This window comes from Enhydra lutris, unplaced genomic scaffold (assembly GCF_002288905.1).
Source record: "Enhydra lutris kenyoni isolate GAN:26980312 unplaced genomic scaffold, ASM228890v2 scaffoldscaffold37, whole genome shotgun sequence".
NCBI classification, from domain to species: Eukaryota; Metazoa; Chordata; class Mammalia; order Carnivora; family Mustelidae; genus Enhydra; species Enhydra lutris.
In genome coordinates, this window is record NW_019154121.1 from 6,526,130 (window position 1) to 6,552,284 (window position 26,155).

Below are 26,155 nucleotides of genomic sequence, written 5' to 3' on the forward strand. Positions count from 1 at the left end.
TCTTTAAAATGTTCAGAAAAATCCAGATGATTCCATCTCAGCTGTGGAAGGCAGAGCAGTTTGGAAGACAGCTGCTTTCTCCTTTAGGGCAAGATTTAAAATGATAAGTGCTTGATCAGATTAGCTCCCAAATCAAAATTGCATTTCTAGCCTCAAACACACTATAAAATGAATTTCCTAAGACATGGTGATTCTTAATCAAGTTTATGCTTATATAAACTTATATAAGGATATGGTTTTGTTTTTTTTTTTTTCCTAGAAGAGTTGTTTTCTTCTTCTGTGGCTCTTCTGTACACATTTGTACCAAAACAATCATTTAAGGATAGAGGTCAGAGTATTTTACTATAATGAGTACTCGTCTGATGCATAACAAAGACTGACCTAGAATGCTGGAGAGTACAAATTTTCCTATTGGCTAACATATCAGTCTTTGAGCTCATTCTTGTCAGCCAGAGACTTAATCTACGTCATACAAATTTTCCTATTGGCTAACATATCAGTCTTTGAGCTCATTCGAGACTTAATCTACGTCAAGTTAATCCAGGCTTAGCTAAGGATTCTCAGACCTACACCACCTACTCAGAGCAGGGTTCTGACCCTTGTACTCTCCTCTTTATGCCCAAGAGGACCGTGCTACACTGTTCAAAGGGCAAACAATTTTTGCCCTTGCATTCAAACTTTGTTATGCCACATTTAACACAAAATGCTTATCATTACCTAAAAGAAAAATGCAGCAAAACTCATCTTGGGAGGGGAAAAAAAAAAAAAACTAAACACACACGCACGCACACACACACACATACAAACAAAAACAAAAAACACAAAAACTTACAGGTCCTTCAAAGCCATGGAAAGCTCAGGGATATTAGCAAATCTTTATCCCTAAGAAAGTTATTTCAACAAGAAAGCATGTCTGCACTTCACCAAGGTCAGCTGAGTTGGAGAGAAAGAGAAGCGAATGAAAACAAATCGACCAGCAGCATTATATAAGTTGTGCCTTACACCTCATAAGAGAAACAAGATTCCCATCCCACTCTCTCAGAAACTCTTTGGGTTAAAGTTGTCTCCTTCCTAATTCTTCCCTTCTCTGTAATTCCTAGTTATCACAAATGAACACCAGAGTATCTCAAGCGGTCCATCTAGCAGCAGAGTGAAGGAAGATTCCAATGGTTTGGAAGTTTGCCCATATCCCACAGATGATCTACCTACCCATAATCCCATTCTCAACATCTCTCTTTGGTCAAGTCTAAATTATACCATCTTCCTTTGCAAAACATGCAAATACCCCTACCACAGGCCAAGATATAAAGTAATTGACAGCAAAACAGAAACCCATTGTAAAGACAAAATATTCCAGCTTTCTCTATTAAAAAAAAAAAAAAATCAAATTCAATGTAACTGGACCCTGCTAGTGTTTTTGAGTTCTATAACTCCCCTGAATTGTCAAAAGTAACCCGGTAGCCAATCCTCTTGCAGATACTAAAAATAACCTGAAACAGGCTCCCCACAGTGCCAAAAGCAGCGTCAAAGAGCAGAGAGAGGGTGCCGCCCAGGCCCATGGCGATGTCCTTGCACACAAGTGGAACCGCGCCTATGGTGTGCATGGGGAAAGTGGCCACGTCCACGAGGACTCGGACCGGAATGCCCAGAACGCGGCAAACAGCCTTCAGCAGACAACAAAGGATCCGGAGAATGGCCCTGATGATTTTGACCATGACTTTGAGTACCTTCCAGGGAATGCTGGCCAACTCTTCCCCGATGGCCAAGAAGTAGGAGATGGTGGCTGAACCCAAGCGGTAAAGGCAACTTTCTATGCCGTTACACACTTGCTTGGTAACAAACCACAGGACATACATAATGTTCTTCAGGACGCCCACGGCAACGTAATAAAGTAGTTGGAAAAGCTTGGTGACGGGGGTGGCGAGGAGGCCCATCAGCTTGCCCAGAAGGCCCCTCCCCTCCTCAGCCGGCTCCGGAGGCAGCAGCGCGGAGCCCTGGCTCTGGGGGCCGGAGAGAGAACGAGCGTCCTCTTTGGTCTGCACGGTTCGCTCTTCATCCTGGACTTGGTTAACCACTTCCAGGATTTTTTTCATTCTCTCCGTGTCCTGTTGGGCCTCGCCGCAGTTGTCCTGGAACAGCCTGGGGCTGGACGGAAGCAGTTTCTCGAGCTCGGGCACCATCACGTCCTCTATGATGTCACCGTCGCGCGCGTGCTGGACGAAGCCCATAGCCCAGCCGGCCCCGGGCGCGGCGCAGCAGGCGGCCAGCCAGACAAACGCGGGGATGGCCACTCTGTCCTTGACCTTGCGGCGGGAGGGCACGGCGCCAGCGAGGATATACAGGTCCGCCCCGCCGCCGCACTGCGGGGTCAGGGCCCGCTCCATCAGGCTGCGCAGATCCCGGTACCACCGCTCGCGGAAGGACGGGGCCATCGGAGCTGCGTTTGTGAGCGCGAACGTAGCCACTTGGAAATCATCGCTAAGGGAGACCGGGTACACCTGTCCTCTTTGGTCATCGGAGTCCAAGTAATCTGTGCTGAGGGCTTGCTGGCTTCCCAGGCTGTTCACAGAGGTGACGGCATCAGCCTCATCACTCGCCTCCTCGAGGTGGCTGGTGGGGTCGTCGATCTGAAAGAAGAGAGCAAGGGTTGAGACGCATCCTGTTCCCTGGAGAGAGGGTGCCCCTGGATCGCCTGCACTTGAAGCCGGGGCTCTGGAGAAGTCCCTAGGGCACCAGCCCTCCCAGCGCCCCGGTGGGGAAGGGCTTGTTTCTCTGGTGCACACACACTCCTTCCTAGTATCCCAGGACCCTGGTGTTTGGGAGCCCCTGCAGAAGAGGCTGTTTCCTGTTTTACTCCCTATGTACACTCGGCCCTTTCTCTGTGGTAAGACACTCTCTCTCTCTCACGCACACACACAGATTGGGTATTATGAAGCCCCTCTACTATATCATTTATTAAACATTAAATCCCAGGGTCTTAGAACAGTCTGCTCACTGACCTCCACTGACAGACATGCCCATTGCGAATCCTGCTTCTTGTATTAAAACCGGTTTTTTAACCTATGACAAAACTTTCTTGGGGGCGCCTGGGTGGCTCAGTGGGTTAAGCCTCTGCCTTCGGCTCAGGTCATGATCTCAGGGTCCTGGGATCAAGCCCCACGTCGGGCTCTCTCCTCAGCGGGAAGCCTGCTTCCCTTCCTCTCTCTCTGCGAAATAAATAATCTTTAAAAAAAAAAAAAACAAAACAAAAACTTTCTTCTGCTCCCAGGCTCACTAGTATTTGAATGTCACTCATTAAAGAACCATCTGAATCACTAAATAAAATCAGAATAACAGCTCCCCTTCATCACTGGCCTTAACTCTACAGAACAGCCCCATAAGTCTCGGTAGGCTTCCCTTTCTGAAGGAATGTCAGTGTGTATGTAACTAAAATACCAAACTCACCTATGGGAAACTGGACTAAATATAGAGTATTTGATTTGGAGAGTCTACTATATTCTTTGAGACACGGTCGTGTAAAAGGCAGTGTATTTTTCCATGCTCTCTGCAGACACAGTTTAATGATCTGGCTATTGCCATTACGGTAAATTACTGACAACACTGCTCCCTGAAGACAAAAATACGCCTGTGATGTAAGAGGTAATTTCAGATCACATTTCTGGGTTACACTTGCCCTTCGGCAAGCACCACTAATCTTGCTCTTTGGTTTCCCAGCGGAACCTCTGGACCGAGGGACGGGTACAAAGTTCACTCTGTGTGCTCTACCTCCCTGTGGACCTGGTCCCCCTGGGCTGCCCACGTCATTTGATACAGTTCCTGCGTTTAATGGACATTTTCTTCCCTAATCACAACATGCTAAGTAGGTTTTAGAAAAATGAACTCTTCCCCCTCCACCAGCATCCTGCTCCATAAATAATCTTATAATAAATTCCTTTTCGAATTTAGTATCAAGAAAAAAAATGGTTTCTATGAGTCGGTCTCTGTACCAGATAGTAAAAGCTCTTGAAACCCATGAGGTTTCTTTCTGTTTGGGAATTAAGTGAAAGGAGACTTTCAGAGTTCCTGCCAACATGCATGTAAGAAAAAGAAACTAACTGGGTGCCTGGGTGGCTCAGTGGGTTAAGCCTCTGCCTTCAGCTCCGGTCATGATCTCAGGGTCCTGGGACTGAGTCCCGCATCGGGGGGGGGTTCTGCTCAGCAGGGAGCCTGCATCCCCCACACCCCCACCCCCGCCTGTCTCTCTGCCTACTTGTGATCGCTCTCCCTGCCAAATGAATAAATAAAATCTTAAAAAAAAAAAAAAACTAATTTAGAGAATTGCAAAGGAGGGGCACCTGGGTGGCTCAGTCGGTTAAGCGTCTGCCTTTGGTTCAGGTCATGATCCAAGGAGTCCTGAGATGTTGTCCCACATCGGGCTCCCTGCTCAGTGGGGAGTCTGCTTCTCCCTCTCTCCCTCACCCACCCTGCACGTGCTTGCTCTCTCAAATAAATAAAATCATAAAAAAAAAAAAAATCGCAAAGGAGGACTAGAAGGGAACTACCCATCTATTCAACAATATTTATTGAGCATATATTACATGTGACCAGGATGTCACTTCCTTCCCTAGGGAAGGAAGCAGTAGCATGGGTAACCCCCACACCCCATACCCCCGTCAATACTTCTTAAGAACTATACGCCAGGCCTTCTTCTGAAAACTTCACATGTATTAAAACAGCAAGTGGCTATGCTAAGTCTTCACTCATTTAAACTTACCAAAAAACTAGGTACTATGGCACTGCTATCACCTTTGGATAAATGAAGACACTGAGGCACATCAAGCGTGAGCAGCCTAGTCTAGGTCACACAGTGAGGGATGGCAACACCACGCAAACATGCCAAGCCCAGCCCCACAGCTGGTGACCTTAATCACTGCTTTATGTGCCTCCAACTAGACCTTCATAACATAAAGAAATGCACCATCTCTTTGGGGAAACAAGACATAGATACAAAGTTAAACAGGAAACCAAGATAACGGTGCCTGCAGATTACCCTAAATGCTGCAGAAGAGAGATAAAGAAAAAGAGCTAACGAATTCCAAAGGAAGGAAGGGCACCATGAATGCAGTCAAGGATGACTTCTTACTTCTTAGAGAAGACAGAAGCTGAGGCAGGATTCGAAGGATACACAAGACTCCCATAAATGTAGAGACACACAAAGGTCAGTGAGGCTTAACAAGACTTCTAGACCAAGGCATGGGGGCAGAGACCAGCGGCCTGTGAAAATAGGATTCTTTCTCTCTCTTTTTTTAAAGATTTATTATTTTGGAGGGGGGGTGAGGAGCAGAGAGAGAGAGAGAGAAAGATTCTCCATCAGACTCCCTGCTGAACACGGGGCCTGAAACGGGGCTTGATCTCACGACCCTGAGATCACAACCCGAGCTAAAGTCAAGAGTCGGACATTCAACTGACTGAGCCAGCCAGGTGCCCCCCAAAATAGGATTCTAAGTAAGGACAAGTGAAAGGCTGAATTGGAAAGGATGGTAGGAAGCAGAGTATAAATGATCTGATACACAGAAAACTCACCATAGGAAAATTATCTCGACCAGGGAGTGCCCACTGTGCACCAGGCACCGCGGAAAAGGCTCTACACAGAGCATCTTTTTAATCCTAACAGGATCCCCATCGCCTCAGATATGGCAAGAACTGTAAAGCAAGTTTGCAAATAATTACAATTTGGAAAGCACTGCCATGGGGGCATTTAATCTTTACATAATCCAAGGGGCGAGGCACTATCTCCATTCGACACACAGGAAAGTGCAAACTCAGAGAAGTGATAGGGACAAGGTCACCCAATATGTAAGTGGCAGGCTGAGGTTTATAGCCAGCTTCTCAGACTCCAAAGCCCCAGCCCCAGGCCAGCAGCAGCCCACGCCCCTGGGCGAGGAAGGGAGCATGAGAGCCACACGTCGGCCGTGCTGGAGGACAGGCAGGGGACAAAAGACACATGGGAAACACAGACAGGGCTGCAGGAGAATCAAGTATCTTGGGTCACATCAGAAGTCAGGGGAGGAGAAAGCTTTGGCTAGAGAAGGTCAATAGTGTGGCCCCCACCACAGAGAGCAAAGGGAAGGATGGAGACAATGAGCAAAGTCTTTGATGATTGAGAATCCTTAGTGAGACTTCAAAGGGCGATTTCCACTGAGGGCTCAGGAAGGAAGGCAGACTGTGAAAGTGACCGGATATGGGCAAGCGTGGACTGCAGACATGGGCGGCTTGTTGGAGAAGTCTTAGGTAAAGGCAGAAAATGAGCAGGCCCTCAGACAAGAAGCAGGGCTCCCGGGAATCAGCAAAGATGGTCTTCCAGCCCCCACAGACAACCCAGGGACAGGGGCACCGGGAGTGGGGGTGCTGCGAGGTCTCCATGTGTGCAAGGAGCATTTAGGGGCTCGGAGGCATCTCAGGGGAATAGCACCACCGCACCGAACGAGTCCCTGAGGGCTTCTGGGCTAAGAAATCCATGCAAGCCTCAGGGACCTGAGTCAGCTGGTGCAGATTTGCCACAGTGGAGTTTGTCTCCGAGTGTGGTGGGAGGAGCTATTTGTGAACAGTGATAATGATCTGCAGAACACAAACCTAAAGCTTCAGTAGTCAGCAGCAGTGAGTGCCGCTGCTTTCCCTTCTTTCCTCATTCCTCTTGCTCTCTTCTCAACTCCCCTGGGAATTCACAAGCACCTTTTCTGAAGCAGTTCAGAGGCCTGGCAGGTACAGGGGCGCCCCCTTAACTGCCTTCCTGGTATCAAGACAGCACAAGGATTTTGACGGGACAGATGACCCAACGGGGCCAGAAGACCAGAGAGTCCCAGCCAAGACCCCCAAGACCAGTCAGGGGACTGTGCCAAGGGGTGAGAGAGTGGTAGCAGAGGGAGAGGGGGTGTGTGCCCTGAGAGAGTGCAGAGGCATACACTGTTCCAGAACACAGAGCTGCACAGAAGCTTTGCAGAGGGCTGGGATGACCAGATGAGGAGGATGGGAATGTGGGAGACGCTTACAACTAGTCACATAGTTTAGTTTTAAAAAGAGCCCCCACACAACGGATCCAGCAGAAAGAGATATCGGGGGTGGGGGGACTGTGCATGTGGAGATCGGGCTCCTGTGCATTTGCTTCTTACATTTTTACAGACTGCAAGTTCCACAGACATCAGGATCATCTCTCATACTTTCGTCTGCCTAAAACATCATGAAGATTCTGGGTATGGTAGCTTCTAGGTAGGTGGTGACTGATTAGTATGCTGGTGATGACGACAGCACTGATGGCATGGGGGCAGTGAGGGGGAGGACAGCAGAGGGAATGCTTCTGGGAGCACATGAAGAAGCCTCAGGCCAGGATCCAGGATGACCTCTGCTGAGAGCACAGGGGGAGGAGGAAAGGGTGTGTTGGGAGCTGGGACTGGGGAGTTCTCTGCCCTAAGTGGGGACATGCAGGCAGAGCCCAGGGAAGGTCTGCAAGCCTCTGGGGGTCACTGTGCCAGGGAATTCAAGAGAGAGGCAAGGAAAGATGCTGGAAGGAAAGGGAGGCCCAGGACTGATGGGCCAGGCCAGCTCTGCGTAGGCCAGGACTGCCATTTTTGTACTTGTCCTACCCACAGACATGACCCACAGTCCAGGGACAGATGCAGAGAAGGAGCTGGGTGTGGCCCAGGAGGGGGGATACAAGGGATGGTCAAGTTGAGCAAGCTGACCGCCAGAGTGGGGAGAAGGTAGCCAGGCCCTGAAACCATGTTTCCCCATCTGTCTATGCCCCTGAATGAAAGAGTCTGAGCCCATGGCCAGTGATCTCTGGGTCCCAGCACCCAGCACAGGGGCCCTCCGCAGCAGGAGCGATTGGTAGCTGCTCAAAGAATGATCTCACCCTACAACAATCTGCCGGTGCCCCTCCTGTCCTCAGGTTTGCAGAGGAGAAAGAGAGGCCCCGGAGAGAACAGCCTGTCCTCCAGTTCTGCTCCGGGATCTGCTATGTGGAAAAGGTAGTCATCTAGAAGGATTCTAAACAGTTATAAAATTTTGCAGTGATTCGGGAAGGGTGGAGTTTCTCCTCCTGGGGGAGAATCTTAGGTTGGGGCTAGAGAGGCACTTGCAGGGCTGATCCAGACACGATCCTATTGTCAGAAGAGACCCAAGGGGCTCCTACCTAACTCTGTGGGGACAAAGAGGCGATTTCATTTGGGGAGTTGTTTTATTTTCAAGAAGAGCTAAGTAATCGATGCGCTGAACAGGTGCTGTTCCAGTTCTGGTTCTGCCCTGATCTATGACACACACACACTGAAAAGATGCTATCATCTCACGAGCACCTCCAAGCAGGGCGAGGGCCCCTCCTTACAAGGAACAGGAGTGCTGCTGACAGTTGGAACATCAGATAATCTTATCAGACCCGGAGCTGGCTGGTGCAAAACAGGCCCTCTCCACAGACACGCACAGGAGAAGCAACATCAACCAGATCTGAGGCCTCGGGGGAATCCGGAGAGAATGCCCTCACCCCAGAAAATACCAAGATGGAGGGAAAGCTGCCTTTCAGAAAAGGAGCAGGAGGCTGGTGGGACCAGGAGAGCAGAAGAAGGATATTTGAGGAGGAATAACCCCTAAGATCTTGCAGCTCTCGGGGAAAGGCATAAACAGAGTTCCGACCCACCCGTTTAAGAACAAAAAAAAAAAAAAAAAAATCCTCCCTGTTTGGCATCCAAAATATTCTTTATCCTCTTGGGAATAGAAACAGCTTTAGAAGACTTAGTAAGATTTTTTTTTTTTTTTAATTTTAATTCTTTTTTTTTTTTTTTTTGAAAGAGAAATGCAGGGCTTTCCATTTCCTGACCAGCCCTTCAGCACCGAGGCAGGCTTCCCGGTCCTCTCGGCCTTCCTCCCGGTGAATCACCCTTCCTTTGGGCCCCCAGGGCCACTCACACACCTTCCTGCCTCAGGGAGCAGCGGGCATTTCCAGCTCCGGCCACCGCGCGCCCTGGAGGTGCTCAGGGTATGTCCCCGAACCCCATGGGTGCAAAGGCAACCAGTGAAGGGTTCTCTCCTCCTAAGTCAGAGGATGACAGAGCAGAAGACAGACTACAGTTCTGTTCCAGCTCCATCGCAGACTTTTCTTTTTTCTTGGAAGTTTAAAAAAAAAAAAAAAAAAAAAAAAAAAACAATGGAAGGGAGGGAGTAAAACACGCACCAAACCTAAACAGCAGTACAGGTGGGAGGGGACCCCTGAGGGGAGGCTGGCCTCTGGCCTCAGGGACAGACAAACTCCCCACAGGCTCCTTCTCACACAAAGCACCAAGTTTCAAACCCCCTCCGGGAGCCTCCGAAAGTGGGCCTACTCCTTTAAGACCTTTCCAGAAGTGCAGTCTCTCCTCAGGTTACATCATCCCTCCTCTTCTTGGGTTTCCTGCCTTGCTACTTACTGAAGCCCGTTTTCCACTCTCTGCTCTGTTGTCTTTTCCAGAGCAATTATTCTTAGCATGTGACTGTGTGGTACAGAATTCCGAAAAGTCCATTAAGACATTTCCATTTCTAATTTTTTCCACCTTCTGGGGTTCAGACCAGATTAGAGGTTCTTGGGTCTGGCTGCACGTCAGAATCACCTGGAAGCTTTATATAAAATATGTGTGAGGCCTCACCCCAGCCCAATTAATTAGGAATTCTGGGGTCAGGAGAGGGCTGAGAATCAGGATGTTTTTAAAGTTCTCCGGGTGATTCTAAGCGGAGAACCTGTGGGGCTAGATCTGTATCAGCGTTTCATTTATCCCATCAGTCTCTGCTGGAATTAACTCCTGCCCAGATGGCCAGTAGGAGAAATCAGGGACGTCTCTTTAAACTAGTAGGTTTCAAAATTCAGTTTGTATCACAAGCTCCTTGGTCCTTGTTCTTGTGCTTCACCCCAGGGACATATTGCGTGGTGTGGAGTAGGGCTCCGAGTGCACTTTTACTATCATCCCAGGTGATGCCGATGAACCGGGGTGCGGGGGAGGGTTCCCCATGAATCCCACACCTAAAAACAAATGTTTGAATCACCTTAGGGTAGTGCCCCAGCTGGGTTTACTGATTCACGTGATGCTTGTGATTCCTGAGAGCATTATCCTCACGCTGCAAGAGCGCCGATGATAATACCAAGGGAGAGAACCAAGTACCATAGGGCCATTTAAGCCGGCCGCCTATCGGACCCGTCAGTAGTCTGGTCACAAACGTGTGTAAGCATGGGTTTCCTGCCTTATCCATACATGGAACGAGAAGCCCATTTTTGCTATTTATACTCTTTTGAGCATATCTCACTACTCTAAGGTCTTTGACAGCAACCTCGATTTCCTGGTTAACTGACAAACAGGCGTATTTGTCAGCACACCCCCCCTCCCCAAAACTCCTCCAACCTCTTCCCTCAAGTCTTCCCTTACTTCAACCAAAATAGGCTAATCTGTCCCCAACCATGTGAGTTACATGGAGGTCGTGTGACTGCTTCCCTGGTTCTGTCTGCACTGCCCCCTCCTCCCTACCCCCCTCACCTGTGACCTCAGGGGTTAGGGGTGCCTCCACCATTCCTCTCTACTTGCATTCCACCTGGCTACTCGGGCCCAGCCCCAGCCTCACAGCTTCCCGTGCTGGGTGGTCCCCTTTGGCTTCCCACATCCATTTTCCAGTTTTCTCCACCAGCTCTGTGCCCCAGGAGGCTGACTTTTAGGGAGCACATCGTCTGAGCTCTCATGCCCTCTGGCTTCTGACTGAAGCAGCCAGGGGAGGGTGGGAGAGAGAAAAACCGGGGTATTTATTCCTTCGTTCCCCCGCCCCCCCACCTGGCTGCTGTGGTTCTGGCTCTGGCTGAGTTTCTCAGTGGTCATGGCGCCAACCAGGCTCCCACCTGATCCCACAGGCTTGGAAGGGTGACAGCTTCCTGTAAATGGCTAGGCCCTAGCAGCTTTGCCATACCTTGTTGACTCCCTTAATTCTCTGGAAATAATTTCTTCATTCCGTTCTTTTGGTTAAGCTACGTGGAGAGTTCCATCCGTTTCCTTCCAGGACCCTGGTGCAAACAACCTTCAGTGAACGCTTTCCCAAGATCGCAACTCTCCCAGTCCTGGGAGACTGATTCCACCTTGGGGCCTTTGTGGCATGAGTTACACACAGAGTTGGTACACAGAGCCAGTTCCGTTGAGTAGGGAAGGTCCCTTGGGTAGTCGAATATGGCTACCCAGACTGGGGTCTCCCAGACAACCCGGCTATCTCAGCCTTCATCAATCAGTATGCTATAGCTAACTTCTATTTCTAAATTAACTATTTCAGATACTCTCTCTGAAAGAAAGCACTTCTTACCATATGACCCCTTCCTACCCACCTCCTTGCCAGTCACATCCGGCCAGCAGCCCATCAGAGGGCACTCTCGGATTTTCAATCCAAGAAATTCAGAGACTGACAACAATCAGAGTATGAAGCAGTTTATGGCTGAGAGCCAGGTTGACTCACTGAAAAGCAGGAAAGCCGTTAAAAGACCAGGAGAGTAGGATAGAGACCCTGAAGACTGTAAGACCATTTGACTTCTAGAAGTTTCCCAGCTCTGGTTCCTTGGAGGCCTGTGCGTATCTCTGTTCCCATGTCTGTGAATCTACCAGGGATCTATTACCACAGCCCTGCCCTTCACCTGAATAAGCTTACGTAAGTCTGTGATTCATGTGCCAACCAGCCTGAAGCATCAGGAGAACCCAGCAAGTCCCCTGTGGGAGTTGGGGCAGGAACCTTATAGGCATGGAACCCTCCAGACACCTGGATTAAATTTCAGGAGCAAATGAAGAGATAGGCCTGTCTTGGTTCCAGAAGTCTGGGAACAGACCGGAGGGGCACCCCATGGAGCAGAGAGAAGGAACTTCTACCGAGCTCCCCAACAAAGACCATATCAACGGGCAAAGGAACATGGAGAACAGTGTATGAGCCACTGAACTCTGGGAAGAAGCTGAGACCAGTCACAAGGAAGGTAGCAATGGAGCAGGAGTATGGATTTTTGTTTTTGCTTTGACCAGCTCAACAGTTTTATTAGAGAAATCCAGGGTTATACAGGACTTTAGAGTTGGTGTTGGGACCTTTTTTTTTTTTTTTTTGCTAAAGGTGCATACGACCCTGACAAGCACTGGTTCTGCAACTGCTTAACTGCTTGGCCTGACCTGTCTTCTTGCATTGGGCCACCTTGAGAGTCTGACCTCTTGCTTTCCTGGCACAGGCCAGGAAACCCCTTGAGAAATAATACTAAGGCAAACAGGAGCATGGTGACCCTCAGCCTGGCCTGGTCTGGGAAGCAAAGGTTACTTGTTCATTCCGCATGCTTAATGAATGCATACTGAGTGCTTGGACACAATGGGGAGTGCCTTTTGCATACATTGTCACACCATCTTCCCAACCCCCACCGGTGGAATGGGGACAATTTGTTAGGCCCATGCCACAGGGAAGGAACTGAGCTCCACGAAATTCAGTAACATTTCCAAGGTCACAGAGGTGGTAAATGACAGAGTTAGGACTCAACCCAATTTTGTCTCTCTACAAGTCCCACCCTCTTAAACACTCTGTATGCTTGCTCAGTCCTTGCCCCTTTGGGGCTAACAGTCTAGAAGGAGAGAATTCAGTCATGGTCACAATCTGTCTTCCTGACTTAAGTAACAAGACACCTGCAGGAACAGACTGTGTCTTGTTCCAGGGCGGTGTCTGAGACTCCTACTTCTTGGCTTGGTGCTGAGAACTCACTAAATGGTTTCCATGTGGATGAGAATGGCAACACCCATCACAATGTCAATCAGCAACTGGGGGGTGCGGCTCCCAGGTGGCTCAGTTGTTAAGCATCTGCCTTCGGCTCAGGTCATGATCTCAGGGTCCTGGGATTGAGCCTCACATCGGGCTCTCTGCTCAGCAGGAAGCCTGTTTCTCCCTCTCCCACTCCCCCTGCTTGTGTTCTCTCTCTCACTGTCTCTCTCTCTCAAATAAATAAATCTTAAACAAGCAAACAAAAAAAAGATGCAGTCTAAGCCTACCTCTTAAACCCCAAGTCACTGATGATACCCTCTGGTCTCTGGTCGATTGTGACCACATTTATTACGTACATGAATGAGAGGAAGTACTCGGGCGCAGGCTGTGGCAAGAATGGAGGAGCAGAATGGAACCCAATATTGACAGCAGCAAAAGCAACGGTACCATGCCTGGTCCATGAACCACAGCCTGCGATATAACCACTGTCAACACAATTATGGGGTCACCCTTGTTGGAAAACTGGGAAAGGCTCAGAGCCTGTCTCCACACAAGATGACAGCTACAAGAAATAGCCTTTCTCTAAAGCCAACTGACAGATTTATCCTCCATTTGGAAGATCATTAGAGAAGGGGACCTGACAGCCCTACCGCCTTTCCCACAGCATAGTAACTCTCACTGTCGGGAAATGGTTTATTTGCTTCCAAACTAAACCCTCCTCAAACTATTAAATCTTAACCCTTCTGTCTTCAGCACAAAAGAGACAGCATGTGCTTCTCAATGTTGTATAATAAATATGATTTGAAGCTAGTAAATCTGCCCTCAGGCAAAACCATTTCCATTTGTTCAACCTTTTCTCCTGGGCTTTATGAATATCGCTCTTGTTTTTTTTTTTTTTTTAGATTTTTTTTTTCTTTTTCGGTTTTACATATTTTTTTGACAGAGAGGAAGAGAGCACGAGCAGGGGGAAGGGCAGACAGAGGCAGAGGGAGAGGGAGAGGGAGAAGCAGGCTCCCCGCTGAGCAAGGAGCCTGATGTGGGGCTCGAGCCCAGGACCTCAAGATCACGACCTAAATCGGAGGCAGACACTTTACCAACTGAGCCATCCAGGAGCCCCAAATGTCACTCTTCTTCAGGTTCTTCTATATGTGAGACTATAGGACAGCAGGGCTTAGGAAAAGACCCAGATTAGAAATGAGGAGACTAGTCAGCTCTGCCACTAACTGGGTTCCTGATGCAGGCCAGTGAGTCCCCCATAAGAGGACAAGCATCATCCCTGCTCAGGAGCACAGGAAGGGGCAAGAAGTAAGATTATTTTAGGCTACCCTTGAGTTATCTAGACTGTGACTGGAAAACATATGATAAAGTAGACTTTGTATTTGAAAGGCCCAGGCCTTCTATATCTTTTCTTTTCTCTCTTTTTAAGATTTTATTTATTTATTTGAGAGAGAGAGAGCAAGAGCAGGATGAGGAGCACAGGGAGAGGCAGGCTCCCCGCTGAGCAGGGAGGCCCACGTGGGGCTCTATCCTAGGACTCCAGGATCAAGACCTAAACCAAAGGCAGACGCTTAACTAACTGAGCCACCCAGGCCCCCAGGCCTTCTATTTCTAAATTAAATAAATCATTTCTATTCATGCGCAAATTCACTCATGAAGAGCCCCGTCACTTTCTCACTCCATTGGTAGGGTGGTCCTTTGAGGGTCTTGTTAGCTGTGGCTCCGGGGTCCAAAAGGGTGCTGAATCTTGTTGACTAGAATGAAAGGCCTGAGAGCCTATATGCATCTCTACGTGAATAGAAATTTCTGGAATGTTAGTACACGCATGCGCACACACACTCAACTGTAAAGGTTAGCTGTCTGTGAGAAATGAGATCCTTTTCTTTATATACTTCTAAAATGCTCAAAAAATATTTTTACCATAAGCATATATTACTTCTATAATCCTAAAAACCCTTACTATAAATGATGGCCATCATCATACATTAATAGGATTAGTTGAAAATTGTCTGCGGGTCCAGATCTAGGGCTGCCGGGATGCAAGAGGACTAGGATTGCCCACGTTTCAAATTGCACTGTTGCTGTTCGATCCATATTTGCTAAGTGGTCCACACTGAGCAACATTTCTTCATCACTTACAAAGCACTGGCATGAAGCTCGACCAGGGGCTGGCAAGCTACAGCCTGTGGAGCCAAATCCAGCCAACCACCAGTGTTCATAAATAAAGTTCCCTCGGGACACAGCGATGTTCATTCGTTTACGTATTATTATCCAGAGCTGTTTTTGTGTGAAAACAGCCCAGTTGAATAGCTGCATCAGAGACTTTAGGGCCCACGGAGCCTAATATACTTCCTATTTGGCCATTTACAGAAAACGCGTGCTGGTCCCTGGGTTAAAGACAGAGGCTCGGACAGTGAGCAACCAGAGCCCTGTACTCTCCTTCATGGCACTTCGTGTCTCACTGGGTGGCACTCAGTCCCATAAAGATGTGTAACTGTGACACACTAACAAAGAAAGGTGAGCTCTGGTGCTTAGAGAATATTCTGGGCAGTTGCCCCATTTGAGAATTTCAAGGAAGACAAAATGCAAAACCAAACAGCAGGTACATAAGTCCTTTGACAGGAAATAGGAAAACAGCATCACCACCACCCCCACCGAAATGATCCAAAATGGCTAGAGGTGAAGACCTTGCAATTTGTGTGGCACCAGATAAGTCTGGGTGGGAAGTGGGAGACGTGTGTGCAGGACTCTAGGGCACCCTGGGGACCACGATAAGGACTTATCTTTACATGAGGAGAAAGGGGAGCCCTGAGGCTTTCCAGGGAGGCTGATGGAGGCACGACGGGCTTGATGATCTGAGAGGATTTCTCTGGCTTCCAAGGGGAGTAAGTTTAGAGATTCGGGAGGAGCGATTAACCAGTGTGGAAGCTGTTTTGCAGAGGCCTAGAGGAAGATGAGGGGAGCTTGGCCCTCCAGGTGCAGATGGAAGGGATCACGGGGGCAGGCGTGTCCAGTGAAGGTACAAGAGCAATGGCTCCAAATGGTGCCCTTGGCCATGAAGGAGGAATCTGCCATCCTGAGCACCATGGTTCCACACTGGAGATACTCAAGAATGAGAAAAGACCAATGGTGGTTCATAACTTCGCCTTTCCCTTCCCCAGGGTTCCGTGTACCCTGACATTTTGGCAGATGACCAGTCTTTTGGAAACATCGACAGTGGCCATTTCCTTATGTGGCCCCAGTCAGTCATGCATCCTGGTCAATTCACTCAAAACACTGATGTGATATGGGTCCACTTCTTCCCTCGGTTATAAATATTTAAATAATGATACAGGGACCTCCTGAAACCAATGCTACCATCTCCCAGACACAGCAGGAACTCGAAGGCTGGGTGGATATCGGGTTACCTAGGACATGAGGGCAAAGGTAAGAACTTGCATGGGGACGGAGGACATCAGTTTATGAAAAGTCCTAAAGGAAAAAGGGAATTTTTATACTTTCAAGGATGTGGGAGATGCTGAGTTGGAGCGAAGGCCCTCTCCCGGTCCCAAAGCAGGGTGTGTGACATTACCCGGGTATAAAGTGTCAGAATGTGCTGGGTTCAGCTGTCTCTCCTACTCTGGGCAACCAGGCAGGGGGCACCGGAGGGACTCTCAAGCTCTCAAGGGCTGACGGATGGATGAGCGGGTACTCTCTCTCCGTTCCAGAGGTGGGGCTCTGGAGGGTGTGGTTTTCTTGCCCCCCCCCGCACTCCCCTGGGGCAGTTGGCACCTGGTCAGGAGCCAGATTCTCCTGAGGCTCGTACAGGGCACCCAGCCCACTTTCAGCTGCAACAGCTCCACACCCCACAAAAGCAAGAGCCCTCCCTCATCCTGGCCACACTCACTGAGACTCAGTGATCCTTGCTGCCTGACAAGGGTTTTTAGAAGATTCCCCTCTTCCCCAACCCTTTGGAGAATGTCTGTTGCATAATGGCCACAGGATGGGCTCAGGGTGGATCGGAGCAGAGCACGATTGCAAAAGGGGGGCAACAACCCCCTCGGCCTAGGGCAGCACCTCCAGCTCCTGTAACCCACCATGGCTTCAGCACAAGGGTGCCCCTGGAGGCCGTGAGCATCCTCAGGCGTGGGCATGCGGCTCTGGGCTGGGAACGTGCTTCTGCTCTATAAAATCCTGGTAAGTGAGCATGCGAACTTAGCAAAGAGCAGCTTCACTCAGCAGAGGGAAATAGGAGATCCCCGCATGTTAACAGGTTTGCTAAGACAGGCAGCTCCACGAGCTCTCCCATGTCAGAGAGCCCCAGTCCCACCCTTCCTGGCTGTGTGAGTGTGGATGACTAAGCCACCCTCTCTGTGCCTCAGTAGCCTCCTCTGCCCAAGGAGGATCACAACAGCACCAATTTCCTGCGGCTGCCATAAGGATTATGTGAGATCACATGTGAAAACAGGCCTGGAAGAGTACCCAGGGTGGTAAGGAAACCCCCAGTGAGCTCTCGGCCCGACCTGAAGCTCCGCCGAGGACACGGAGAAGCATCTCGTACTTAGCACGGCAACACGCCAGCTCCTCTCTGGGATCCTGGTCTCCTTCGCGGCAACCCCATTCTTTCAGTTGTTCTGGCCAAAGTCCTTGGAGTTGTCTGCGACTCCTCCCTTTCTCTCCCTCCTGGCTCTTCCTTCAAAATAGACCTAGAACTAGACCACCACCCCCAGTGGTCCAAACCACCACTGTCTCTTGCCAGATTATTGAAAGCTCCCATCTGGCCTCTCCGCTTCCGCCTTTGAACCCACACAGCCTGTTCTGAATGCAGCTGTCAAGATGATCCCATTAAAATTTAAGTCAGAGCACATCAAAAACCCCTGCTCAAAGTCGGCACAGTGGCATCCCATCTCACACGAGTAAAAGCCAAGTTCCTTACAAACAGCCCAGGAGCCCTACATGGCCTGCCATCTCCCACCCCACCTCTCGGACCTCATCTCCTGCTACTCTCCTCATGAATCTTTCTCTTGCCCTATTGGCCTCTTCGTCAAACATGAGGAACACTCCTGCCTCGGGGCCTTGGCATTTACTGTTCTCTCTGCCTGGAACATCCAACCCCCAGGTCCCTGCATGACTGGCTTTTTCCCTTCCTTCAGGTTTGTACCCAAAATCACCTCCACAATGACACCGCCCCTGAAAACTCTTTGAAAACATCACCTTTTCCCTGTAGCTCATATCCTCCTGCCTTGCTTTATTTTTCTTCTAAGTACTTTCACTATTTAATTTGTTATGTCTTTTATTTATCACCTGTGTCCTCTATCAGGTAGTAAGCTCCACGAGAGAAGGTATTTTTGTCTGTTTGATTCACTGCTCTGTTCCCAGGGCCAAGAACAGTGCCTGACACATAGCAGATGCTCTAATAAATATTTGTTGATTTAGGGAATTAACTAATTCCCTAAGTTAGTTCCTAATTCCCTAAGAAGGCCAGGGCCGAGGGCCTTGTTAAAGCATTAGGCATTCCTACCAACCGAAACTCAAAACCAATCATGCCTAAAATTAAGGTCCGAGTCGACTGGAACATGTAATTTAACCTTTATTGTCAAACGCTATTTCAGCCACCTGTTTACTCTGCAAAATGAAATGTACCCATATTTTTTTATCTTGATTCAAAGTATAAGATGTTCTCAACCTGACCTCTTCGGAGGGAGCCATACGCTGTCTGGCACTGGGTCAACAGAAGCTGACCGGAATACTAACGGTGCTTCTGTTTTTGGTTCATACCATGAGTCGGTTTCTCTTTTATTCCTCCTTCCTTTCAGTGACCAAGGAGATACATCAGCAGGCAACAAATCATGGCTGCCACAGATGCCGCGTTCCATGGGGCCGATCAGTTACGCGGCCACTCCCAAGATGTGATCTACGACTTGAAGGGGGATGAAGGGGGACCACATTCTCAATCCAATGGCAATTTTAGGAGTAAGACCAGATCACAGGAAGCACAAGCTCCTGGCGAGTGGGAGGATTTATTTTCTCATATTCTCACTTGTACTTCAGAAGCTTCACTGACCGTTTAAAAGGAAGAGAAATCTGAAACCCGAAGAATAAACTCTTTATTCAGGAAAAGTTCCATTGTATCACCATGAGCTCGTAACTGAGCTGAGGACAATCTGAAGCCGATTCCAAAGCAAAGCCACAAATCATCCAAAGAACTAGATGAATTCAGTAAAATGAAAATAAATGAACAACCCTAGTCAGTCAGTTTGGAATCTGGAAAGAAAACACGAAAGCTGTCACTGGAAGACCTCACGCTCGAGTAGGAAGGACACGAAGAACTTGGGAATCAGGCAGCCATGACCTCCCATCCAGACTCTGCACCCAGCAGCTGTGGGACCGTGGGTAAGTGGCTTCACCAGGCCGAAGCTCAGTGTCCTAAATTCTCAAACATGGGTCCCAGCACCTAGTTATAGGAATGAGTTAATTTGAGAAGACGCTTGTTCACAGCAAGGGAGTCGGTAAGTGCCAGCTCCTTTCCTGGACTGTCCGAATTTCAGTCTGAACTGAAAGAACTGTGCCCAGAGATGTCACCACTGAACTGTTTGGGGCCAAAAGGGCCTGGAGAAGTTCTGCCAATGTAGGGCAAGGCCCTTATCCTGCTTCTGAGAACGAGCACAAATCCAACAGAAACACTGAATTCCAAGAGATAGAAAAAGGCAGAAGAGGAGAAAAATGCAAGGAAAAAGAGTCGAGGTGACTCGTGCTTTTGCTATGTGCACCCAAGGAAGGAAGCAATTGTGAGTGATTGACTCTGGAATCATCCCTTTGAGTCAGCCACTTCCCAGGCTTGCCCAGAGTCAGCACTGCAGACTGCAATGCCATTGTTCACTGTCTGTTTTGTGACAACACACCTCTTGGTGACTCAGGACAGGGAGGGTGGAGGTGTTTCTGGCACCCATTTTATTTTTGTTCTTTCAATCACCTCAATCCATTCATTCATCCATCTAGCCATTCAATCTCTCACCAAAGCTCTTACTGAGCACTTGTACAATGTGAAATACAAGCCTGGTGTTTGAGACAGTACAGATGGAGGGTTTACGTTTTAAGAGAGTTGTAGAATTTTAAGAGTCACCTGCCTAATCCAACGTTTCATTTGTGTGTGTATTTGTGTAGGTCTTACACGTTTTATAGCACGTGACTCTTGATCTCGGGGTCGTGGGTTCAAGCCCTACACTAGGCGTGGAGCTTACTTAAAAATATAAAAATAAATATATTTTATATATTAAAGTTATTATATTTTTATTATTATTTATATCATTATTTTATATATTATTTATATTATTTTATTATTATATTATATTTTTATATAATAAAAAGGGGAGCTGACTCAGTCAGCAGAGCATGCGACTCTTGATCTCAGGATTATGAGTTCAAGGTCGGTATTGGGTGTACAACTTACCTAAGTTTGTTTGTTTTTTTTTTTTACTGTAATAACAACGGGGCGCCCATGTGGCTCAGTCGGTTAAGCATCAGACTCTTGATTTCAGCTCAGGTCGAGTCAGGCTCTGCATTGGGTGCAGAGCCTGCCTGGGATTCTCTCTCTCCCTCTGTCCCCCAAGCCCCTGCACTCTCTAAGTAAATAAGACCTTAATAAAACAGACACCTTTCTATTTCCTAAGACCTCACCATATTCCAGGTACTGTGCTATAGATTCATGTGTGTTACTCTGGTCACGTGTCACAAACACTCTATGAAGTTAAACACTGTTGCTGCTTCTAATAAGCAGATCAGAAAAACAGGACTCGAAGAATTTAAGGTCACATAGCCTATATGCAGCAGAGCAGGAAATCTGGATTCAAGTCTGGATTCAAACTAGAAAGTCTGTATCAGAATTGTCCTGTTTGCTGCACAGGGATTCAAGTATATGATGTCTTCTATGTATCTGTTCTCTGACACAATGAAAAAGGGACTGATGTTAGAATAAAGGCCTGTGTAACAGTTTCAGGGTGTGTGTAGTTGAGAAGCCACTGATAGAAATTAAAGATCCAGAATTTAATCAAGGTTCTCAATTGCAATCACTATTCCCAGGCATTTACTGAGATCTGAAATATGGCCTCACTGGGCCCTTTAGGACAATGCTCTTATAGCATCTACCCTTCACTCCAGAGCCACTTACACCTAAGTCTCGTAAGTACGAGGCCAGATTTCTGCTCCCACTTGTCCTGCTCACTATTGAAATGAGCAATAGAGTGGAAATTAAGACCCCACATACAAGACGAGAATTAATAACCTATGGCCATTAATGCGGTGGCTTGACTATGAGGTCAAAGTGATATATGCAAAGAGCATTGGACTGAGAGCACATAATCATGAGTTCAAATCCAAGCTGTGTGACCCTGGGAGCATTGCTTAACCCCTCTGAGTCCATTTCCTCATCTCTACAATGAAGACAATGACATCTACCTCAGAGTATTTTTGTGAGATTAAATAAGTATAAGCCAAATACAAAGCCAGATGCGTCCAGTGTTCATCTTGATAAAACGGTAGTCATATATGATGGCCTCCAGCATGAATGGACAGGGCACATTGGTAAGGCATCACTGATATCTTCTCCAAAAATGCTTCCATTAAATGGAAAGGAACTGAGACATGAAAAGGTCTGGGGCTCCCCGTACAAAAGAGCAGTTCTCAAGTCTCTCAAGTCTTGACTAGAAACTTTTTAAAGCATCTCCACCATGCTAATGGGGGGAATATTTTCTCACCTTTTTTGCCTTTTCCTGCATTCTCTATTTATTTATTTACTTATTATTTATTTCTTAAGATTTTATTTATTTGTTTGACATACAGAGTGAGAGCATGAGCGGGGGGAGGTGCGAAGGGAGAAGGAGAAGCAGGCTCCTCGCTGAGCAGGGAGCCCAACGTGGGGTTCAATCCCAGGACCCTGGGATCATGACCTGAACCAAAGGCGGATGCTTAACTGACTGAGCCACCAGGCACCCCCTATTCATTCCACATAAAACTACAACAGCCCACTGTTTTCTCTGCTTACTTTGGAGTTCTCCTTCTGCCCCTCAGAAGATCCCATTTAAATTCTTCCCGTGTGGGTGGACATGGGATCCTGTATCTGACACCAAAAGCTGTTGTCCCAAGAAGAGATCTAAACCCTTTGGGGTCGTTCCAAAAGCCAGAGCTGGGACTAATGGGGTGGACTTAGAAGAAGGTTCCAGCTCTGTACACGGAACAGGTTTGTATTAGCAGCTGCTGGCCAGCTATGGGGCAAGCCTGTGCAGCAGCGTGGGTCCCACCACGAAAGCTCAAGCCGAGCGTCTCACCCGCTGCTGCCTGAATGAGCCCAACAGCACATTATTTGATTCAGCCCTTGCTGAGGGACTGTGTGTGTCCCAGGCACTAGGAACATAAGCAGGATGAGTGAGATGCAGCACTCTCCTCTCAAGGCCTCACACGGAGGAGACCAACGCATAAGCAGGTCATTACAAAACAATGTGCAAAGAGATGCCTCAGTGGCTCAGTCAGTTAAGCGGCTTCCTTAGGCTCCAGTCATGATCTCAGGGTCCTGGGATCAAGCCCCCGCATTGGGCTCTCTGCTCAGCAGGGAGCCTGCTTCCTCCTCTCTCTCTGCCTGCCTCTCTGCCTACTTGTGATCTCTGTCTGTCAAATAAATAAATAAAATCTTTAAAAAAAAAAAAAAACAATGTGGGGAATACAAAATAGAGAAATTATCAGAGTCCTGACCAGTGGAGCTAAGTCAAGTGGGCAACTCCTTCTAGAAGAGAGGATACCTTGGCAGTCTTAAAGGATGGAGGAGGGGAAGAAGTGAGGGCAAGAGAGGACAGTACAGAAAGGGGATTCGGGGCAAAAGGAATGAGCATGAGGACAGAAGTAGAAGTGACAAGCAGTACGGTTTCTGAGGGGCATGCCAGGCAGCTGGATAATGCTAGAACAGAAAATTCGAGGGTGGGGAGGAGTGAGAACCGAGGCTGGAGCTGGAGCTGGAGCCAGGACGTGGAGAGCCTTGTCAACTGCATCCTGAAGAATGAACCTGGTCTGGCAGGTGGCGGGCAGCCAACACCTTAGAGTTTTAAGCTCAAGAGTGATGAAGTTTCTCCCATCTTCAATTTTGGGTTTTTTTCCCCAAGGGAAACAGGACAGCTGTGAAAGCTGCTGAACTGGGCTGTGGGAGCCCCCCAGGGGCCAGCGGAGCCCTGCCTGACTCATCACTCAAGGCAAGCACGGAGCTCCTCCAGCCTCCCCCCTCTTCCTCCCCGTCTGCTGGGCCTCTCGGCAAAGCTGACTTCAGAGAAAGGGGATGTGGGCACAAGGCAGCTCAGCATTACAAAGTGCTCTGAAGCAGCCAGAAGTCCACAGTGAGCCTTGAGCATCCTTCTGCAGTGGGGACCTTGGCTGGAAGGCAGGTCCCGGGATCCAGGCCAGGGGGTGGGGCGGGGGTGGGGTGGAGTGGGGCAGGGGGGGGGGTGGAGTGGGGCAGGGAAAGGTCAGGTTTGCTGCAGTTTGCTCCAGAGCCCGCCTGCATCTCATCTTGCAGCTTTTTCTCCCTCCCTTCTTCCTTCCCTCCCTCCTGATACCCTCTGGCTCCTGACTGAGGCGGGGGGGGGGGGGGGGGAGGGGGGGGGGGGGAGGGGGGAGGGAGGGAAGGAGGGGTCAGGAGCCCATCCTGCTGGGAAAAGCATCAGCCACTACCACCATTCTGACCTCCCCAGCCAGGAATTCAATGGCCTCCTGTCCTCTTCCAGTTCACTGTTCATCTCCACTCTCAAGCTGCCATTTGGACCCATGTCTCCCCTCCTTCCCCATCCTCTTTTACCTCCCCAGTGCCAGTCCTCATTTCCTGCCCCCCCAGGGCCCTCTGCCTCTGTGACTTGGTTCTGCCCCCCAACTTGCTCCAACTCTTTCTGGAATTGCGCCAATGGCTCTGCCTCACTAAGCCTTGATGATTCCCTCACACCTGCCCTCTCCCTTCCATTATTCCCCTCCATTGGGAACACCTGAGCAGACCGTCACCTACCTACTTCTACTAGTTTAGTAACTCCAACCACTCCCCACACACTAATCCCTGAATGTGCATTTCTCCCTTTAGCTGTTCCCTCCAAAGCACCAGGAGGCTTGGACCGTCCTCTTGCTCTTTGTCTCCTGAATTCTGCCTCCTCCTCCAACCACAGCACAAGTGTCATCCTGACCCTAAGGCTTTCCCCTCTCACCTCCAAGAAAGATGAAATCTAATAGGACTTTGTTTACCTTTATTAAAGTATGGGCTTTGCTTAGGTCCTAATAACACTAGTACTTGTGTGCCAAGCATCTCTCAGAGAACTTTATATAGTCACTCATTTAAATCCTCAAGGCTACCCTGTTGTTAGCTCCGGGATAACCTGCCCAGTTTTACAGCTAGTCAATACAGAAACACTCTTAAACCCACATGGCTTGGCTCTGACCAATTGTTTTGCCACTCTCCACCCAGCAGTTTTTCACTTGCACACCAGGAAGCCTTAGAGCCCAAGAGCCACCCCCTGTTGTCCTGGTACCCTAAGTTCCTGGCACCCAGCCGGTGATTACTAAATGTGCTCCGAATTCAACTGAAATTCAGCGCACATTCCCATGTCTTCCTCACATGTATGTTCTGTCTCCTCGAGCCATCCAGGAGATCCTCAAGGAGAAAAGCTTAGGTCATCCGTTTCTTGAGAGGCCCACAGTCGTGAGGCATAATGAATTGGGGGGTAGGGATAGAGCTTGAAGCTGGGGGCAAACTATGGCAGATTAATATATATCTTACGTGTGTACAATTTACAATGGCATTTTCACACATGCCTGATCTCCTAGGTCCTGACAGCAAGGTGAGGGTTATGGACTGGATGCGGGCAGGAAGGGAAGAAGACTGACGTGCAAGATGGGATGAGTCCTGGCCAAGCTCTCAGAGCTAGAACTATCTGGACGACATTACAGGGATTACTGCTCAGGGCTCTGAATGCAGCCCCTGAAAGCCGCAGTCTGTTCCCCCGAGTGGTTTTGGCCAGCTGTGACCGTCAGGGATGGGTGGGCTCAGAGAGGAGCTCTGCCCCCTGCCAGGGTGGCCTGGGTGGCTGGGGCCAGCATAGGAAATAGTGGAAGGTGGGTGAGGGACAGAGAACCTACCAGAAGTGAGCCTGGCTGGGTGTGCAGAGGGGACTAGCTAAGCAGAAACAGGATGCGTTAAGGCAGATTCAGCAGGGCCTCTGGGAACCTTCTGCAGTGTCGGGTCACCCTCCCCAGAACACTCATGACACGGTTTCCAAGTGGTCTGATAATATAGATATGAAGAGTCAGGCAAAACTAGTTTGCCCTTCCCACTAATTGAAGATAGTCAGTCTCCCTACTGCTTGTAACTATGCCATGGCATTTCTAAAACGATGTACCTTTATTGTCCTAACTCAGCAGAACCACAGGTCGGAGTTACTCCACATCCTGTGCACAAGAGGTTTTCAGGCTCAGGTGGCCTCAGCAGAAGAGCAGCTTTTCCGTAGTAGAAAGGGAGGTAAACTTCTAAGCCCAAACACCTGTCCCATCTTACCAGCTGGGTGGACTTCCACAGGTCTCTTCACTCCCTGGGCCTTGATCTCCTCTTCTGCAAAATGGGCATGAAAGCGCCCACCCACCCGCCTACCCCGGCCCAAAAAACTGTGGCGAGGCCCTGCCAGAAGAGGCTTTCCGCTGATTTGAACGGTCCGTCTCACGCCCCTCACCGGTCGGGAAATGAAGGAGACACTGCAGACGTCTATCCCGAAATGCAGGGGAGAACCCCCTCCCACTGGGGACCGCGGGGGCCCCTGCGGCTGAAGCGGAGGCTCGAGGGTCGCCAAGCCCTGGCTGCGGCTCAGACAGGGTGCGGCGGGGAGGCTCGGAGACCCGGGGTTCCTGACCCGGCCCCGAAGACGCTGGGGCTTCCTTTCCCGGCCCGCGCCCTCGCGGCGGCAGCCCAGCGCGCCCCCACCTCCCCTACTCCCCCGGGGCCACAGCCCAGCGCCCGAGCTCCGGCACCGCTCGCTCACCTGCGGCTCCACCAGCCAGCGGGGCTCGGCGCCGGCAGCCGCGGGGCGCGCGGCGCGGAACGCCGAGTACACGGGGATGCGGTCCCAGCGGCTGTACAGGGTGGCGAAGCGCTCGGCGCCCTCGAAGCGCTGACAGATCTTCACGTGGGCCTCGGCCGCCAGCCCCGCAGGCGGGGTCCCGGCGTAGAAGAACCGGTCGCATTCGCCGAAGCCGGCTTCCTCCTCGCCCACGAGCCGGCCTTCCAGCAGCCCGGCCAGGGCGAGGAGGCTACCCAGTGCGAGCCAGCGCGCGGGCCGCATGGCGGCCTCTGCGGGCGCGGCGGGGGCCGAGCGGCGGCTGGCCGGGTGCGGGGGCGCGCGGGCTGTGCGGGCCGGGCGCGAGGGGA

At 49.6% G+C, this 26,155-nt stretch overlaps 1 protein-coding gene across 1 annotated transcript; it reads right to left on the bottom strand.

Moving 5' to 3' along the window:
* Positions 1 to 791: 791 nt before the first annotated feature.
* On the bottom strand, positions 792 to 26,069 carry LOC111154431 (endonuclease domain containing 1). Its single transcript, XM_022514028.1, has 2 exons — positions 25,770 to 26,069; positions 792 to 2,627 (listed from the first exon to the last, which is right to left on the bottom strand). The coding sequence occupies exons 1-2, from the start codon at positions 26,067 to 26,069 to the stop codon at positions 1,425 to 1,427; spliced, it is 1,503 nt and encodes a 500-aa protein (XP_022369736.1). The 3' UTR covers positions 792 to 1,424.
* Between the last annotated feature and the right edge of the window lie 86 nt (positions 26,070 to 26,155).

Bases quoted from the DNA above. Each gene is read 5' to 3' on its own strand.
- LOC111154431 (XM_022514028.1), bottom strand. From the start codon at position 26,069: ATGCGGCCCGCGCGCTGGCTCGCACTGGGTAGCCTCCTCGCCCTGGCC. The intron at 2,628-25,769 runs GTGAGCGAGCGG...CTCTTCTTTCAG, and splicing joins GCTGGCTGGTGGAGCCGCAG to ATCGACGACCCCACCAGCCA.